The 20,258-nt window shown below is 38.3% G+C and overlaps 1 protein-coding gene across 1 annotated transcript in view; it reads left to right on the forward strand.

The window, feature by feature from the left end:
- Positions 1-20,258, forward strand: part of COL3A1 (collagen type III alpha 1 chain) — a 51,546-nt gene that overhangs the window by 14,353 nt on the left and 16,935 nt on the right. Inside the window, exons 2-22 of the mRNA XM_042822137.1 lie at positions 1,865-2,073; positions 3,994-4,026; positions 4,586-4,702; positions 7,669-7,743; positions 11,011-11,076; positions 11,606-11,659; positions 11,875-11,928; positions 12,652-12,705; positions 12,866-12,919; positions 14,800-14,853; positions 15,342-15,386; positions 15,577-15,630; positions 16,595-16,639; positions 17,256-17,309; positions 17,746-17,844; positions 17,969-18,013; positions 18,135-18,233; positions 18,644-18,697; positions 18,839-18,946; positions 19,654-19,707; positions 19,829-19,927. Coding sequence (XP_042678071.1) covers positions 1,865-2,073; positions 3,994-4,026; positions 4,586-4,702; positions 7,669-7,743; positions 11,011-11,076; positions 11,606-11,659; positions 11,875-11,928; positions 12,652-12,705; positions 12,866-12,919; positions 14,800-14,853; positions 15,342-15,386; positions 15,577-15,630; positions 16,595-16,639; positions 17,256-17,309; positions 17,746-17,844; positions 17,969-18,013; positions 18,135-18,233; positions 18,644-18,697; positions 18,839-18,946; positions 19,654-19,707; positions 19,829-19,927 — 1,526 coding nt within the window. The remainder of the gene's footprint in view (positions 1-1,864; positions 2,074-3,993; positions 4,027-4,585; positions 4,703-7,668; positions 7,744-11,010; positions 11,077-11,605; positions 11,660-11,874; positions 11,929-12,651; positions 12,706-12,865; positions 12,920-14,799; positions 14,854-15,341; positions 15,387-15,576; positions 15,631-16,594; positions 16,640-17,255; positions 17,310-17,745; positions 17,845-17,968; positions 18,014-18,134; positions 18,234-18,643; positions 18,698-18,838; positions 18,947-19,653; positions 19,708-19,828; positions 19,928-20,258) is intronic.

The raw sequence follows: 20,258 nt of genomic DNA on the forward strand, positions 1-20,258 counted from the left end.
GAGGAGGAGGAGAACTTCATGGGTGACACAAAGGGGAAAGTCACTTCAACGGGGCCAAGAAAAAGAGCTGAGTCAGATGCATGATCTGACTCGGAAAATAATCTCAGTTGAATACAGGGCAGAAAAGTAAGCAGACTGTTCAGGTACCTGACAGGAGGATGAAGGGAAGATGAGAAGGGAGGTTATATATTATGGACCTGAGAAGATAAAATGGGGAAAAAGAGAAGTAAAAAAAGCGTGAGAAACAAGGAAGCATGTAGAAGTGGATGCCTGCCACAGAGCATGGGTATGGGTATAGAAATAGAGTCCAAGAAAAGCAAAGAGAAGGAAAAACAGAATAAAGAGAAAATTGGACCAGTGTGCTAAAGCGGTAGTGGAAAAATGAAAGGGGCTGTATGTGAGAAAAGAAAAGGGGCTGCATAACTAATGCTGGTGGGCTGCAATATAGTTTTGGACTCAGTCTTGTTCCATTACATCAACTTGATGGCATTCAGAATTTTTCATGTGGAGCCAGAGGTAATTTTAATGTTAGAGCTCTGAATTATGTGTTCTGGCATTTTTATTTTTTTTTCTTTTTGAAGAACTATATGTAGTAAGACGACTTTTTATAATGCCATAGCTTCACACACATACACAAATAGCAATTGCTCCATCATTTTGTGTTTGCGAAGTTATTTTGAATTATTCATGGAAAGAATTTCTGTTTATCAAAGCATTCACTGATACCTGTATTTGTAGTCTGAGACTTCTGATATTTCTACAGAACTTAGAAGGAACTTAGATAACTTTGTGTATTTTTATATTGCATTATTAAATGATGAGGCTTTCTGGATTTGGTTTCTTTAAGAATATACGAACCCACAGCTTAATGCTGCTTGTCATCAATCTCTTCAAATTAATTACAACAGATTTGATCAATAGAACAGCTGTTGAAAGGAATTTGCAAAGACATTAATATTACAGATCCAAAAATGCAAAGACTTGTGGCATTTGAGCAGTTGAGGGAACATCCTTGCAGGACAAGGGGTAATGGTTTTAAGTTGGGGGAGGGGAGATTTAGGTTGGACGTCAGGGGGCAGCTCTCTACAGAGAGAGTAGTGAGGTGCTGGAACAGGCTGCCCAGAGAGGTTGTGGATGCCCCGTCCTTGGAGGTATTCAAGACCAGGTTGGATGGGGCCCTGGGCAGCCTGGTCTAGCATGAAATGGGGAGGTTGGTGGCCCTGCATGTGGCAGGGGGGTTGGAGATTCACGATCCTTGAGATCCCTTCCAATCCTGGGCGTTCTGTGATTCTGTGATTCAGTCCAGATGACAGGTATGTGGCAAACCATTAATGTGAGTGTTCTTATAGATCTATTGCATATGTCAGCTTTCAAAAACCATTTCAAAAACACTTGATGCTCTCTATTGATGCAAGATGCTAGCAATGAAAGCTCATGCTAGACAGACCCATTATTCTGCATCCTTGTGTAAGTGCTCATGTTGGCACAGTGATGCCAGTGATACACTCATCTGAGAGATTTGGAACGTTTGCTTTTTATCTGCAGCAGACAATTCAGTTGCTAATTATATAACAATAACACTGACACTGATATTACTCGAAATATTATTACAGATTTAATTAGGCTTTGGCTCCGCTCCAGGAGGTTTCTGCTGATGTCTATTCATAGATTCAGAAGAGACTTTGCAATTAATGTAACAGATCCTCACAGTGCGTGAAGAGAAGCTTTTAGCCTTTTACCACACACAGATAAACTATATTGCACAAGAAAACAAAACAGGCTATCTGAAAGCTTTCGTCTTATGCCTCTTTGATTTAGAAAACACGCTTGAAATAGTACTCAACACTGTCTTTCTTTCCAATAGCCCTAGGAGGATGTACCCATCTCGGGCAGGAGTATGCTGACAGGGATGTTTGGAAACCAGAGCCATGCCAAATCTGTGTGTGCGACTCTGGATCTGTTCTCTGTGATGACATCATCTGTGATGACCAGGAGTTAGACTGTCCCAACCCAGAGATCCCCTTCGGAGAATGCTGTCCAGTTTGCCCGCAGACAACACCACAGCCTACAAAAGTAAGTTCTCAATATGATTACTTGGGTGTTGCCAACTTTGATTGATTTTCTTTTAAATAAAGAGTGTGTCACTTTCTGACTACTGGCAAATACTTAGAATGGGCAAATTTTAACAAAACATATGAAAAGCAGCCTGAACTTACTCTGTTTTCTCTCTGTTTTGGTAAATTCAAGAATACTTCACTATGTCTGTGTTCCAGGAGAGGAGTAGTAGCAGATAATAAAATACTTGTTAGTCCCTTGGACTGTACAGCTAGAAGCATGAAGTCCTTCAGCCCACTTTTACATCACCAAAAGGCAGAGATAAAAATAATGGGACAGAAGGCGATGATCAGCTATTAAATTTTTCTTTTTTTGCATAAGAATAAAGGAAATAGCTTGTTTGTTGACATGGTGCTCAAGGTATATATAATGCCCACACACTTTTCACAGCATGGTGCAAGCCTGCGTTTCTTATCATCTCAATTCAATATTATCATATAGTAAATTTACTTTTACAGGATTATTGCTTGACTGAATGCATTGTAATTAGTGCATGCCAGCTCTCCTGCCTAAACTGTTAGCTTAAGCTAGCTATACAGAGGTCTGCCTTGTAGAAATACTCAAAGCTCGTCTGAACATTTCATTGTTCATGTTATGATCCATGAGATCAAAAAAAAAAAAGTATTAAAAAAAGTTGAAGCATGTCTATTTCTACAGACTCATAAAGATTCTTATGTGGGTATTTCATTGGGACAGACTTCTGAGATTTGCATTGCTTCCAAGTTTTGGCTGAATGATCTGTCAGTATTTCAGTATTCCTACTTTCAGCATGAATAAGACATACAGATTGTCATACAGTCATCTTCTGCATTTGTGTCCATGCGTCGGAGAGAGGGGAGACATACGTGTTTGTGAGAGAAAAAGAAGAGGCTGAAAGAGTTGTGTAAGCAGAAGAAGGAGACAGAAGATGCACTACTACAGTTCTAAAAATAGTGTATCTTTTTAAACATGAAATGTCACATATAAACCTGTCTCCTAGTGCTGCTAGCATTATGGTAGTGCATTTGTACATCTTCCAGAATTCCCTGAGCTACTTCACTGAGCGGGTTGCAATGGTGCAAAGGAGTCCATACAAGCGTGATGGACATTCAAGCACGGCTTCCTCTCCCTTGAGTCTAGGACCTGCTTTCTGGTCAGCTGCTGGAGTGCAGGATTTTTTATTTCAGGACTGAAATCCCCAAGCAGGTTCAAACCCTGTTGAATCAGTTCTGTCATTCCTGATAACAAAGAGCACGTGGGCTACTTTCTTCAGTCTTCACTTTACGAGAGTTTGGTCAGCCCACTGGAAGCTATCCTGCTGACCTTGGGTAATGGATAGGGAAAATCCACCTTGAAAAATCGGAGGCAGTTTCAGCTGAATAACCCTTGCTGTCTCTATCAGCTGAATTAGTAAAAAAAAACTGTTCTAAAATATGAATTAAGAATCCAGATATTAATCTATAAATTAATCATTAACTGAAAAAAAATAGGTAATCCGGGAGATTAGGTCTCAAAGAAAGTTAAAAATAGCTACATCATTATATTTATTAACATGCCTTTTTAGTGGATTGACAGGAATATAAGAAAACTGTCCCTTGTAGACTTAGTGGCAAAACTCTGCTGATTTCATTAGTGCCAGGTTTTTACCTGGAGCAGGTACACACACTTTATGAATGCACCATAAAAATGTAGATGAAAGGCTGACAAAAAAAACCAACCAACCAAACAAAAAAACTCGGCTTCTAAATATACTGAGCAAGAGTAAACAAAATGTGCTTGATAAATCTATATTCCAATATTTAAATATCTTTTCATCTTGTTTCATATACGTATATTCAGTTTTCAGTTTGACTTTGGCTTTCTTTCTTAATTTAATTAATGTTCCTTTTTTTTCTCTAGCTTCCGTATGCGCAGGGCCCCAAGGGAGACCCAGTAAGTAAAGGGTTGTTTGTTTTTTTTTCTCAAGAAAACTAACAAAATAAAAAGCCAGTTCTTACAATGCTATAAATCCCATTCGGACTGCTGAAATAACCAGTTTTACTTGATGTCTGCACTGTCTTCAGATCTGCCTTAAAGTTACTTTGAAGTAATTTCTTTAGCTTCAACACAAATAATTCAGATTGGAGAAAAAGAGAGAGAACTTACTTCAAACTGTATTACTTGTTATTGTTTTATTTTTTCCCAGTAAAAAAAAATCTGGATTCAACTTGCAGTGTTAATTTCACATTCAGGAATTGACTAGTTTAATATTTCTAATGTGCTTGATCAAACTTAGGTTGCAGTGAGGCTCTACCTGCTAGTAATTTTTTCATCATTTTGCCTACTGTCTATTTCTTGAATGATCAGGTGTGCAACTAGTTATGCTTCATAGAGGAAGCTTCCCACCCCAGTTGCATGTGCTTTGCTATGAATCAAAGTGTTTGTCCCACAGTGCCCTTGCACTCTGAGGCAAGCTTTAATGTCTGTACGTGCTATGTTTGTGTCTTGGCAGGGCTCTCCTGGATCTCCGGGCAGAACTGGTGCCCCTGGGCCCCCAGGACAGCCAGGGAGTCCCGGAGCTCCCGGTCCCCCTGGTATCTGCCAGTCATGTCCCAGCATCAGCGGAGGTGTAAGTAATCACTGTGATCAGCTTTTACTTTGTTGCTCAGAAGCAACATCCAACCTTTAGCCAAAGCCAGGCTCTGTTAGGCTGGCAATGATTTCCAGAGGTGAATAAAGAATGAGTGGGGTGGCAGTAAATCTTGGGTGTCTTTCAGCCTTTTCCAGTCCTCAGAAAACCGTCAGGCAGGTAAATCAGCACACAGTGTTACAAGGAGCCCACGACTGAAAGGTGGCCATGTCCTGGAGAAACTTTGCACACAATATAGTTAATAGCAATATGTCATTGGATGCTTCGTTTCACCCACAAGGCTTATGGTGAATTGGCAATAGGAGACATCCTGTAACATGTGAATCACAGTATTGTCCCTTTGGTTTTGTTTTAAAAAATACATAGGGGAGTGATTTGCAAAACAGTGAAGAACCTATTCATTGTACCTTCACACATACGATGCTTTCAGAGGCATCTGTCTGTAATTTGTCCCTTTGAAAAACTCAGTTGAGTAACAGCGTTTGGGATTTTTATTTATTTTTTTCCTGTAAGACTTGGCTGAAGTGCAGTTAAATTTCAGTTTTATCTTGTTTTTAAAAACATCTGGTGCCATACCTGATGATGGTCTTAAATGACTCAGAAATATCTGATTAGTTTGCTGGAGAAAGTATGTTCCCTCAAGCTTAAAGACTAGGGATCTCTCTTACTTTCCTTTATTTTGCTCAGTGCATGTTTAAAAAGGAAACATCCCCAGGCAACTAAACTGAAACTCAGGTCCTCTGTTTGCAGAGGAGTGCCATTTTGGTTGCTATTTGTTACGTTGCCTCTTTATTTTTGGCCCACCAAACCTTAAATTCTGTTTTGAACAGCAGACATAGCAAAAGAACTCCTCAGATCTTAGTGGGGTAACAGCCCAAAACCCTGTGACCCCGGCATAGCATGAATACTACCAGCATTAGCTGAATCATGAAGACATTTTAGTATTGTTTCAGCTTTGGATATCTAAAAATCCATCCTCAAGGGAATTAGCAATGATTTTTAGGCACAAGTAGCCTTGGTAGCTGTGCTCAGCAATGTATTTAAATTGAATTAAACATTTTCTTCATCTTAACTTTTTTCAGAATGTGGCAGTGTTCTTTGTTGTACTCTAAGTGGTTTGTGCTGCATCATTGGGAATTCAAACTGCAGATCCTGTGCAGCTGAATTTGTTAAGTTGTTGATTCACAGTTAGCACTTAGAGAAGAGGTCTCATTGTTTCCCAAGCAATCGAGCAAGGCCAGCTTTACAAGATGCAAAGTGCAAAACTGTTACAAATTTATGATAAAACAGTTGTTCCTTTTGAATATAGGCTTCCACAGTTTCATAGCTTCCATATATTCTTCCTGTTCACAGGTGAGCCAAAATCTAAGGAAAGATGCCTTTTATTTTCCTTTTTCATTCTGAAAGCAATTGTGTGATAAGGACTGGGCAGTGGAGAGATGTACAGGTGGTTAGCTAACCACCCTCAGTGGACATCACAATAACACAACAAGAGAGCCAGCACTTTGGGCCTGGCACATGCAGATACAAGACAATATCTAGTATCTAACTGAACTAGTTTCCCATTCCAGTGGTGTTGAAACCGAGTGCAGTGACTGATACCGGTAGCAGAGGATCCTTCTTCACCAGGCCAGTGGAAATGCTCAGTCCTAGGTGGTTTGGATCATCGACAGAACATTGCTTATATTCACTCTTTTCTTTTCAACCACTTATCTGCATTAATGCCATATTATTCAACTAAGTTCCCCAACATCTGAGGAACAAAATCAGCGTCAAATAAAAGGCTTATGTAGGCTTTTCTTTAAAAACTGATTGCAAAATTCATTAATATTTTATGTAAGTGGGCATGTCAGAGATGCTGTCTGCTGTCACAAAGCCCTACAAGACATGTGTTCATGTCTTCATAATTTCAACTGAACTTCATTGGTTTTAAGACAAATTGTCCGAAGCATTGAGGCTATACTGCCTGGCCTCAAAAGTGAGGGCTGTTTATGAATTATCAAAGTGGAAAGGAAGAAAGGAAAAGATGGAAAATGGCTCTATGAAAAAAATATGTAACATTTCATTTTTGGAGATGTGTAAATTCCCAGTCAAGAGGTAAAAAAATTTCTTTGAGACTCAGAGAGGAATAGGCTTATACGCAGGCATGAGATTTTTTTGCTACAGAATGCCTTAAAATGACTCATGATTTAGCCACAGATAAAAGGTATTTTGATAATAAACTGTTGGACTGTGCAAAATAAAATATTTCATCAACTTTCTTGGGAGACAACTAAGTCCAAGAAAGAAAAATTGGGGGTGAGGGGAGTTAGAGATGGAAGAGAGGTAATGGAGAATGAAAAGAGGAGACAATGACAGTTTTGGGGTTCAGGTGATGCCCAGTTGTCAGGACAAACAGTGTACGCTCACAGCATAGGAAGCTGATGTTTCCATGACCAAAAAAGGTACTAGCTGGGCTAGTCTTATGGATGATACTAAATAATATATATAAATGAGTTAATTCTATTCATTTACCATACGAACATATGAAAATGCTTGACTTGTAGCTGTATGAGAACTGCTGAATCGCGGCCTGAACCTCTGGTTGATCACCTGAGGCGAGCAATGAGTCAGCCACAGGAGCACAGGTGAAGGCAATTCACCTGTGCTTCTGGAAGGGGTGGAACCTGGCTCCATCTCTCCTAGAGCCTTTTGAGAGCTGACTGCCAGTGGGAAAGGATCTCTTTTGGAGGTCTCTTCTCTGGAGTTTTGCATTGAGCCCAGGATGTGGGTTGAGCATTGTATCCATTGTCTATTTGTTGTTATATCATGCTTTGCCAAACTTTGCCAAACTGTCTTGCTTATTTTGTAATTATAAGATCTTTACATTCATTGATTATACACTTGCAAACATTTTTTTTTTTTTTTTTTTTTTTCTTTTCTGTTTTTCTCTATTTCTTTTACAGAGTTTCTCTCCACAGTATGACTCCTATGATGTGAAGGCTGGCTCAGTTGGCATGGGTTATCCTCCCCAGGCCATTGTAAGATGATCAACTTTTTCTCTGTCCTGTGATTTAGAAAAAAAAACAAAAAAACAAAAAAAAAACACACAAAAAAACTTGCTTGTAGATTATGCCTTGGATGTCTGTGTATCCTGATTATAATTTAACAAATTAAGTTTAAATTTAATTGTTGCCTACAAGTGTAATGTGTGCAGATTTCTTGTCATTATGATTCTAGAAAGTAGTTAGAGATTATCTACTGTGGTTTTTTTTTTCTTTGCCTTGTTTTTTTCTTTTTTTCCTTGTCTCACCTTCTGCTTTCTAACGTCTTTGTGATTCATTTTCTTATGCTAGCCCAGCATTTATCTTTTTTCTCTGCGTATCCTCATTGTCATTTATTTGCTTGGTATTCTTCTCATGACAGCTTTCCCCAGTCTCCACTGCATTTTAACCTTTTCTACTGTGCTAAGACTTCCTTTATTAATTCAACAGCATCTTGTCTTTACTCAGTCTGATTTTTCCATACGTGCTCACATTTCCAAAACTTACATTAACTTGATAACAAGTAAATAAAGCCCTGCTATAATCTCCTTTCGTCTCAGGAGTCAAAGCTTTTTACATTCTCATTTTATGATTATGAATTTTTTTACCCACAGCTACTCAGACTGTGTACTGTACCTTCCTGCTAGGCCTGACCCAAGCTTTTCAAAGCTTTTTTTTTTTTTCTTAGTGAGCTAAAGCTTGGGTTGCTTTGTTTCCAACATAAAAGTAGATGGCAAAAGTTGAAACTCACGACTTTTCTTTTAGACGCTAGGAGTTTCAGATACTCAACACTAGTGACATGGTGCATTCTTACAGCAGTGATATCATACTGACATCTGAAAGTATCTTTCTTGATTCAGGCAACCTGTTATGTGATGGATGTAGTTAATTGCTATTCTTTGGAGTGAGCTGCTGCTTCATTTAAGAGTAATTTTGATTTCTAACCTCATGCTGCATAGCCATGTTTGGTACCACGTGTTGCAACGTGTCCAAACAGTCCCAAGCAAATTTATTGTTTTTCAGGGTTCCATCAGATCATCCAGTGAAATAAATGTTGCTTAATTCTGGCAGCTGTTTGTCCTGGACAGTAGTTCATTGTTTTCATACCTTTCATTTCACCTGTTTATTTTTTAGCTCATTCATTTGCCAATGTGATCATTCATACACTGGTCTATTAAGTCTTTCGTGTTTGCATTTGTTTGTTTGTTCATTTTTTTTCAGCTCATTACAGTTTTTCCTACAGCTTATCGTATCATCTACTTTTGGTAACTTACGGTCTTCAAATGGGGTGTACTGAACCAGGCTGATAACAGGGTTACCCTTCAGTTAACAAACATAGTTACTTCTCTCTAATAAGGTATTTTTCCTCAAGAAGCTTAGTGACATCTTGTTTTGATTTAAGTTAAATTCATAAATACAATTAAATATTTACTTAATTGGTCATGCTAGAGTATTTTCAACCAGAGGGGTGTGTGTGTGTGTGTGTGTGTATTTGTCACCTGTTCTTTTATATTGCATCATGCAGTATATGTGAGGGTGACAGTGAAGGTGATAGAGAACTGGACTAGGTTGCCCAGAGAGGCTGTAGATTCTCCTTCTCTGGACGTAATGAAAATCCATCTGTGTTACCTACTGTTGGATAACTGCTTTAGGAGAGACTGGACTCAATGATACCTATCTTCCAACCCCCTCAATTCTATATTTTTGTGATCATGCAATATATGACTGCAAATTCAGTAGCAGAGCAGTGCTAGGCAGGTGTGACTGAAGTCACTGAAACTAAGCAACATTTATCATTAACATTACATAGATTCTTCTTGTTAACTCTAATATCCAAACTGAAATAATCTGGAAGCATAATAAAATTAAAAACAACAGCTGTAGTATTGACTTCTGTCAATACGGTGCCTGGTTTTTTATCAGTCACTCAGAACATCTCTGTTCCTGTCTTTCCAGTGTCCTTCTACTGCATGTGGACTGATTTTTGTATTTCACACTTCCGTTTCTCTGTACTTGCTCATATAGCTGCCATGTACTGTTTTGACCCTTTACCTTAGAACACATCCTAATGAAAATCCAGTCATTTATTCGCAGTCTGGAGACACCGGTAGTGAGCAAATGCCATTCCTAATATTGAGTTTATCTCTCCAGTGTGTACCCTGAAAAAGTATAACATCTGTTTGTTTGTAGGCAGATGTCTGACCAGTAGAATGCACCTGCTGAGTTCATGATTCCAGTCCATGTTGAATCCAGGCTTAGTTTGTGCTAAAAGTTTTGCAGCAGTTAAAAGAGGGACTGCCCATTGTATTCTTATACTGACAGCAACCCAGTCTACACTGACTACTCTGCCACTTGGTACACTTTTTGACGTAGAAAATAGCAGCTATTAGTGATTCTCATCTTTAGACAAAAGACAAGAAATGTGAAAGAACATTAAGTTATATATGTCCAGTATAGTAACATACTCTATTATATATACTGCTGTGCTAGAACTATACCGTTAATCTTGTATTACGAAAACAAATTTCCCAAAACATCTGTATTACATGACCTTTTCTGACAGCGTTTAATAATATTCTGCAAAACATGCTGTGTACTACATTAAACTGTAGCATATATTGCTGTATAGCAGCACAGTTTCTCATGTAATTCCTGTAATTCATTTTCTTTGGCTCTATCAAATATATAAAAAATTAAATATAGCAAAAGTGTTTTTTTTTTTTTTATATTAAAGAACCACTAATAGCTGCAGTAAACCACTGTGACAATTTTCCAATTTTTCTGTTTACAATTTTAAATGATTCTGTAGTTGTTACTGCTAAAGGTAGAAGAATTAACATTTTTCTCAAATTTTGATTTTCCTTGCTTTTTTACTCATTTAATTCATTTTTTACCCATTAAATGAGGAACAGTGCTACTGATTTTAGTTATTCTTTATGTACACAGAAATTTCTTCCTGAGTCCTTTGATTAGTCCAGGTAGCATGTATGCTTTATGACTTCACACTGTTGTGTTCAGGAAAGAACCCAATGGCAGAAGTACATGCTTTGTTGACAAACGACAAGAACCTTAATTCATTAAGTCCTAGCATCTTAAACTGAGTTCACTTACTGCACCAGGTGCATGTCACAGTGGATTTTTCTCAGTACTAATAATCATTCATATGTAAAATTTGTTTCATAGTTGTTGGTGATATTGCAGCTGCACTAAGCTTTCTATCTGTATTACACTGATATAATGACTGTTTTTTAATCTGCAATATAGAGTGGCTTTCCAGGACCCCCTGGCCCCAGTGGCCCACCTGGTCCGCCTGGTCATGCAGGTCCCCCTGTAAGTAATATTAATGTTTTCATTAATGTCTGACTTTTTTATCTGAGCCTATCCTTTTTTCTGTCAGAAATGCTAGATAGAATTTTGACTGTTAAGACACTAAGCTGAAGAATTTTACAGATAGATGTCACCTCTTATTTTGGGGGCTCTACTATCTCAGTGGAGAGACTCAGTAACTGAGGGTTTTATACTGTGCTGGAGTCCATGAGTGCCCTGGGTTTACAGCAATTCTGTGGGGTGTCATCCCCAGGGCTGGATTTTGCCCTTAAAAGATATTGCTGCCTATGAGCCATTGCAGAATTCCCAAATGTTTGTTCCCACAGAAATGTCACAGGAGATAAAGGGAAATAGAAATCTGAGTGCGTGCTCAGTGAACACACAAAGGTTTTGAGGTTTTAGAGATGTAGTTTTAATTCTGTTTTCATAGAGGTGTATTCTGATTGGTTATGAGATCATCATAAAATACAGTAGCACCATAGCACAGTGCATGGAATTGTTCATGTATTAACTGCCTTTTGCTGCATTATAGGGCTCTAATGGATACCAAGGTCCCCCTGGAGAACCGGGACAACCTGGCCCTTCTGTATGTATACTTTACTTACCAGGATATTTGTCAAAGGCATGATCTTACAAGCATGCATCTCTGTGTCATCGCTGAAGTGGGTTGTAATCTGACAGTTCACCCTATCTGTTTACTATTGTCTGTGTCAAATGCGCAAATGTTTTATGGCAACTAAAGCATTTTTAATTTGAAATTACATTATTACATTATACTTAATATTCATTATTTTTCTTCAGGGTCCTCCTGGCCCTGCTGGAATGATAGGCCCAGCCGGTCCACCAGGAAAAGATGTAAGTTCACTATTAATCATAATATTTATAGATTCAGGAATGGGAAAAGCAGGAGTTCATCAAATAGAAAAATAGAAGAGCGCACAGACAGCGTTGCATTTAAGAATCTTTAACTTGCCAGTTTGTTGGTTGGACACCATGACTGTAAGAAGCTGTTTGTCTTACAGGACGTATTTGTTCCTTCCAAGGAAGTTTCAACTTTAGCAGGCAATGCAATTAAGGGAAAAATAAACAAATGAACGTAAAAGCTTCTAACCATAAATTATTTTTCATCAGCTGCAAAATAATTCGATTAGCAGTTACAAAAATGAGAGGATGATAAAGGTGTTACCTACTCCCTACAAGTCTTGCTTTGCAAGTTAAGGTTTTAAAGCCATCTTTTGACTCACAGCTGGATGTCCCACATAGTTAGAGTACAAAGAGGCAATCGAGTAGTTTGTGTTCGTTTTGAATGTTTCACCATGAAAAACAAGTTTATCTGTGGCGATTCCACTTATTCTTAAGGGATGGATTTAAATTTATTACTTGTCAATCAATATCTTCGTAAAAATTGTGTTAATTCTGCCAGTGTTTTTTCAGAAGACATTTACCCTGGTGTAATTTTCCCACTGTCTTAATCTGGTTTCTTCTGCTTGTTTCCACTCATCTTGATCTACCAGAACCAGTTCTTTGTCAGTAACTGAAACAATAGCAAAGAAGTCAAAAATTCCCTTTTTTCTATAGGGAGAACCAGGAAGACCAGGAAGGAATGGAGACCGTGGAATTCCTGGATTACCGGTATGAAAAATCCACAACAAGCAGTTATCTAATGACAGGATTTGTTTTCTCAATTTATGTTACTCTAATACTAATGAACGTGACACATAATGAGTGATGGTTTGCGCCCTTTGTACAGTAAGCATGTAAATTGCTCATCTTTCTGTGTTTGTGTGTTTAGGGTCACAAAGGGCACCCTGGAATGCCTGGGATGCCTGGAATGAAAGGTGCACGAGTAAGTACTGACTATTCTGGCTATATTGAAATCTAATGATCTACATGAGCCATGGAGTCTGTTGCTCAATCTGAGCTGTAGAATCATAAAACCACCAAAGTTGGAGTCGATCTCCACTATCATCCAATTCAACCGTCTACCTATCACCAGTAGTTCCCACTAAACCATGTCTCTCAGTGTAGCATCTGAATATTTCTTGAACACCTTCAAGGGCTGTGACTTCCCCACCTCCTGGGCACCTCCAGTGCTGGATCATTCTTTTGGAGAAGTATTGCTTAATGTTCAACCTGAATCTCCCCTGGTGCATCTTAAGGCCATTCCTTCTAGTTCTATCATTAGTTACTTGGGAGAGGAAGCTGACTCCCACCTCACCAGAAGCTTTGTTCAGGTATTTGTAGGGATGGATAAGGTCACCACTGAGCCTCCTCTTCTCCAGACTAAATAATCTCAGTTATGGTGTTGCACTTTTGTGATTCTTCAACTGCCATTGAAGAGATAAAATTAAAGGCTAATTTCTGGATAATGTAATCTGACCTTCCGTGATACAGACTGTTTAATTTGATCTCAATTACTGCAATTTATATCAATTTACTTCAGTTGCAGTGCCCTGTGCAAAATGACATGTTAAAGCATGCATTACAGAAAAACGTCTGCTCTTACCTAATGGAAATAGCAGTGTGGAGGTTTCTGAACTTTCCTTCAGAAAATTTTCTGGTAGCTGATAGCATTCTTTTTTAAAAAATAGGCTCCATTATGTAAAATCTTCTGTTATCATGGGCAGATGCAACAGTGCCAGTAAAGTTATAAAATTGCACAGGCAAAAGTTGTTTCCTCCATCTGCACAGCACTTACACTGAGATCCAACTCTACCTGAAAGTGTTTCAGTATTATGAAGATACGTATATGACGTGGTAAATCTAAGTGATTATGCACCACGTAGTACAAGTATTATTAAACAGAATTAATGTTTTGAAAAAAGAACACTGAGTGACCAACAGTGGCAATGTAGGCTACACTGTTAAAGTGAGTGGCTAGAAAGCAGTATTTGTCAGCCAACTTGTTAACTTACTGTGATAACAGTTTTTTCATAATAGATTGTATAAAGTGTAAGACAATATGCAGTTGAAAAATAATTGTTGTAAAAGCAATTGCAGTGCCAAAATAAGTAAACATTATATAGTATGAACTGTACTGATAAAAATGAAAGATTGATTTAGATTTGTAGCTATCGTATAAACAACTGTTTCGTGATTCCATCCCCATCACCCTTCTTTAATTTTATGATGTTATAGCTTTAAATAAGAAGGAAAATAATATAAATGTACATAAAATCAACCAAAGTTCAAGAAGGTACGTAAAGGCTCTTCTTTTCGTCACTTCTACTTTTTGTTTGTACCTCAAAAATAAAGAGTAAGCAATTAGAGCTATAAATTCATTTTAGAAATTGTTTCTATTGTCTGCTTTAAGCAGTCAGCTTGCACCTGTTATGCTAATGAAATAACAACTACATTTAGCTTTTATTCTATGTCTGTTATAATATACAGTCAGTAAAATGTATTTAAACCTCTCTTTTAATATCAGTATTTGATCTGTGCGATGGTAGGAAAACCAGCTGAAATGAGACTGAGGGTGAGCTCTCAGCAGTGTAATCTGGAGCCCACAATTTATTCCATGTACACAGAGATACTCTGTCACTCTAGTTTTCTCACATAGTATTTTCTTAAAAAATAAAATCTGTATTTGCTACTCCAATTCTATAAGAACATGTAAAATATTTTGCTGTTTTTCAAAGGCGTTTTCAGTTCTTTTCAGATTAACAATAATCATAAGAAACAACGTACTTGAATACTGTTCACAGATCTGGTTTTCCTTTCCCACAGGGTTTTGATGGAAAAGATGGTGCTAGAGGTGACAGTGGTGCTCCTGGTCCAAAGGTAAAATAGCTAGTAATTTTTTTTGTACATTACTGTTCTCCATTACTTGTTATGTAGCTATGCTTTGCATGTTATGCTCTTACAGAAAGCAAGTATTGAAATTTATCGAACCTTTCCATGAAAAGGATGAGAATCATGCTGATAAGAGTTGGACTTCGTAAACCATATATTGCACTGACTTTCTAGCTGTGAAAGAGGCATGATTCAAAAATCAGAGGACGTGCTCAGATCATTTGACTTTATTGTATAATAATAAATTACCAGATCTTCCCAATTATTTGTTTTCTGTTTAGATATTTTGTTCTGGCACTTTTTTAGGCATCTCACATTTCACAGACATCAGTGTATGCTGTGGACACTCAGCACCACGTGGTCAGACACAGAGAATTGGATTGTCTTAATTCCATGTCTCTTCCTCTTCAATAAACCAATAAACATTCTCACCACGGTTCATTCTGTAATTGTTCGGTGTTTTCTTTACACCACAGGGTGAAGCTGGTCAGCCTGGAGCAAACGGATCACCAGGCCAACCGGTAAATATTTTTATCGTGTAGCATGTAAATGGAAGTGCCAGTGATGCTTTTTTCTTAACAGATTAACTCATTTTTATTTTAATTACCCTACTACATGTATTGCCAATACTGAGCTCTGCAAAGAAAAGAAATGGTAGACCCTATGTATTCAGGAAGCTGTGTGGCAGACTCGTTTTCTCATGTTTTTTAGGGACCAAGAGGTCCAACTGGTGAAAGAGGAAGACCTGGAAATCCCGGTGGCCCTGTAAGTAATTAATTGTGGCTGTTGATCTTATCAACGAGCAGCACATTTTATTTCAGTATTTTGGGAATTCCCTGTTCATGGATTTATTTTAAAATAGCTGTATTGTAAGGGATTGGATAACTACATAGCATCTGTAAAATCACGTATGGAAACATATTAGTCTCCAGCTGAAGATGACAGTAAGCATGACACATTTTTGACTTACAACTTGTGGGCAATGTTATTATTTCCTTTTTTAACTGAGTAGATTCATTTTGTGGGGAAGCTTAGTGTTTCAACAAAAGCTTAGGTTCATCCAATAAGAACAGGGAGGTGGAGTGGAAGGAAAGAGCAGGAGAGAAAAAAACGTAATCTCAGAACTTCCTTGCAGGAAGAAGGTAAAAGCTGCATTCACACCAAGGTTAGGAGGTATATTCAGTGTCCTGAAAGAAATCACAATTGATAGCATTTGACAAAATTAACAAAGCTCTACTAACTTGTAATAACAAGCAGTGTGTTCTTACAACATCTGCATATCCTCAGTGGCAGACCTAGTCTATCACGTCTCAGTGATTTAAAGCAGTGGGCTTTCAATCACACCTGCTGAGATATCACATTCTGTAGGCTTCTGGAGTGAAATTTTAGCGTTTAATGTGAACTAGAATTAACCAGTATTGTGATTTTTACATATTCAACTTTAAAAACTGGCTACACGGGTGATGCTTGTGACTGTCATTTCATTAAGAAATCTCTTAAGTATCTATTTTCCTGTCGTATTATTACAGTGCAAGGCACGTGAAGCGATAAATATTCCTTCCGTAATATTTAGTTAATGGTTATTCTGGAATGTCTCACCTGGAGAATCCTTGGATTTTTGGTAAACTGAGGAGGATAGTACAAACACAAAAAGATGCTTTGTGAGCAGTGGGACTAGAAGATGGGTTCTGCTTCCAAGCAAATGCTCATACCTTTGTTCTTTCCATAGGGTGCCAGTGGCAAAGATGGAGCCCCAGGAGCATCAGGCCCACCTGTAAGACTTACAGTTTGAATTCAACTGTTCGTGTTCTTCAAGTGTTAGTCAAGATACTTGAAGCCTACAGCAAAAATAGGAGACTTCTAACACTTTATATCAGAAAATGCATATATCTGGAGACGCATTCTACTCAGGGAACATGCAGATGGATAGAACTGTAGTTCTCTATGCAGAAAAAAAATGAGCAGTCTTATCAAAGGCAATATTTAGCTGAAGTGTGCAAAAGTTTTTTTCATCTTCATGACAAAACCTCAGCGTGCCCCTATGTATGTGTAACACTTGCATTGACTTCTTTTTCTTACGTCTCTTTTCTTAATACAAATTTTAATGCATTTTATAACTTAATGTCTGTCATGATGAATTTATGTGGTTTTTTATCTTATAACACAAATTCTGCTGAGCATGGAAGTCAGGGGAAGTGACATATAGGTGTGATGTTTTAGGTCTAGCCAAGGTTCATCTTCTACAACATGATTTGTTTCGGTTATTTTGCCAGGTGTTTCATTATTCAGAGAATAATGTCATAATCAGACATCTTTTTTAAACTTTGGAGTAGTTCTATCCATATGGCTTTTTACTTCTTGTATTAATAGTATTTCTTTCACTTTTTAAGGGTCCTCCGGGTCCCCCTGGAACTGCAGGATTTCCAGGCTCTCCGGGTTTTAAGGTATTTAGCTAAATATATGCGCTAACATCAGATTTTGTCCTTTTTCCAGTTGAACAGCTGTCACCATACATCTTCATTTTATGGGCACTCCTTTTTCTGGCTCCTGTTGCACTGTTGACAAACGTAGAACCTATGTGTTTTCATATGCAGCATGAGCTAATCTTCAAAAACACCCACTCTAACATGCAATCCATTGTTAGATCTACTGCTTTTTGCAGCCTTATGGGAGAGACTCAAAGGAGCAATGCAGCATGCATTTATTGGAATGTACTGGGACCATGAGCCTCAGCTTTTGCTAGCTGAATTGATCTGGCTCTTGCACTCAGGTGACATGGTAGTTTTTCTTAAATCGTGCAAAGAAGAGAAAGAAGCCATGAAGATTTAGTCATGACTCAGGGAAAATTCATTCATTTTCACTGTGGCTGTTTTTTCTTAGGGTGAAGCTGGTCCTCCTGGCCCTGCTGGTGCTAGTGGCAGTCCTGGTGAGAGAGGAGAACCTGGTCCTCAAGGTCATGCTGGGCCCCCTGGGCCTCAGGTATGGAAACATCAAAGGAGGACTAGGAGGCATGGGCCCAGAATCTTCACAAAGCCCAAGGACTCCTTTGGTTTAAGCATGATAGGTTAGCAGCATCAAATATTTACATAATTCTCTTTTCCAGGGTCCTCCTGGAAGAGCTGGTAGCCCCGGCAACAAAGGTGAAATGGTGGGTACTTTTCACATCAGTGTATTTTGCTGCACTGCGTTAATGAGGATCACTTTTGGACTGGGCACAATCCAGCAATTCTGAGCTCTGTTAATCCCGATCCCTTTTTGGCTCTCTACAGGGACCTTCTGGAATTCCTGGTGCTCCTGGTCTTCCAGGAGGCCGTGGTCTTCCTGGTCCTCCTGGTACTAGTGGAAACCCTGGTGCAAAAGGCACTCCGGTGAGTCACTAGTGTCCATTACAACAGTTGTACAAAGTAATGTGGTGAACATAGTTTACCTCAATACTCTCTCTCCTGACAGCTTTACACCATTCATAGTTCCTAGAAAAATGCTTAGGGACTTCAAGTGGAAGTTATGTCAGTGTCTACGCTGGCTCAGAAACAGACATAAAATTATTGTCAGTGATGATCCAGATTGCGTTGTTTTTTTAATGGATTTGTAAAGAGTCCTGTACATTTAACTTTCAGGTCTGACTGATATACTAATTGTGTTGCAATAAGTAATTAAGATAATAAGAATAGTGACTATTTTGAAATATATAATGTGTATCTCTTAGCATTTTAGCATTTTATCATAGCTCCGGAATGAAAACGTGCTGCGGTCAGTAATGAGATTTTCTTCTGTTCAGGGTGAACCTGGTAAGAATGGTGCTAAAGGAGATCCAGGCCCAAAAGGCGAGCGTGTAAGTGATTGTGTAATGCCTTCAGAGGCTTCTTCCAAGGAAGTCTCAACTCTGAATTGTTCCACACGCAAAAAACATGAGTTTTTTGTTGGTTTTTTTTTTGAGATGTCTAAGTTTGCTGGTGGCTTTTGTTTTTGCCAGGGTGAAAATGGCACCCCAGGTGCTCCTGGACCTCCTGGTGAGGAAGGCAAAAGAGGTGCAAATGGTGAACCTGGCCAGAACGGTGTCCCTGGAACACCTGGAGAGAGGGTAAACCACTGTAGATGACCATGCGCACTGTGTACATCTTGAGTTTGTATGGTAGTAACCAACTCTGGATGAAGAACTTGGCTCCTTATTAGTTCTCACCAAATTCAACACGTGAGGTTGGGTACGAAACTTGGGAGAGTTCTTATTGAGTACCTAATCTGAGCTGCAGAGCTTGGTTCTATCTCTGGCTGAAATAATTTCATTTTGTTTTTTAGTTTTTTTTTATATTGAGGAAGTAATGTGGAAGTCATATCTGCAGCTTCGTTCTGAAAATCAACTATGATCTGTGAGAAGCACACAGGGATTGGAAAAAAAAATTAACTTACATGCAATTTTTCAAAGTTTTAAAATAAGGAATATTGACAAAAAATTATCTGTGAAAAGTTAAATCAATGCTAAGTCTTCTACATTCAGGATACGTGTTTATGTCATCATCTTTATTGTTGATGTGCCTTAAAAGTGGATAATGTCAACAACAGTATGATCACCATCTTATAATCTAAAATCGTATGATCACGATCACGATCTATTAGGTTCTATCCAGGCAAAAATTACTGTTCTCGTGTTCTTATCAAAGAGAAATGTGATTTCAGTATATTTTATTCATTAGTTTTCTGAGAGTTTAAGGGTGCATAGTTTCAAAAAAGTATTTTCCGCTGCCTCATTGATATTGTTGGAGATGCATATTTGATTCATTTATTTGGCAGGGCTCGCCTGGTTTCCGTGGCTTACCCGGTAGCAATGGACTTCCAGGTGAAAAGGTACAAGTTGTCCTATAAATCCATCCCAGACTTTTGTGGAATCCATGTTAATTTGAATTGACACTTTCAGATTGAATACAATACTCGTTTTCTTGCCATAAATTTTAATGTCTCTTTTTAGGGTCCTGCAGGTGAACGTGGCAGCCCCGGTCCCCCTGGCCCAAGTGGACCTGCAGGAGACCGTGGACAAGATGGAGGCCCAGGTCTTCCAGGAATGAGGGTAAGACAGAATGTCTGCAGAAAATAATAAAACAAATTCTATTAGAGGTGCTTCATTGAAGCTGATGAAGAAAGCAAAACTAGGAAAGAACCCTAGCAATGTTATTACATCCTTCAAATTTAGTATGTAGGTTCATAGCATAATAGATCAAGGTACAATAAGTTGGAGCATTCAGAAACAATAGGTTGTGTGTGAAAGCATGCAGTTTATACAAAGCTAAAAGTGCTCCACAGCTCTCAGAGTACAACATGCACTGTTACCAGTTATGGCTTTAATGTGAATATCATGTATTTTTGTTTTAATAGGTTTCTAAATTTGTTATAAAATATAT

Source organism: Centrocercus urophasianus, unplaced genomic scaffold, assembly GCF_019232065.1.
Source record: "Centrocercus urophasianus isolate 14NV4802_14NV808 unplaced genomic scaffold, USGS_Curo_1.0 seq_20, whole genome shotgun sequence".
NCBI lineage: Eukaryota > Metazoa > Chordata > Aves > Galliformes > Phasianidae > Centrocercus > Centrocercus urophasianus.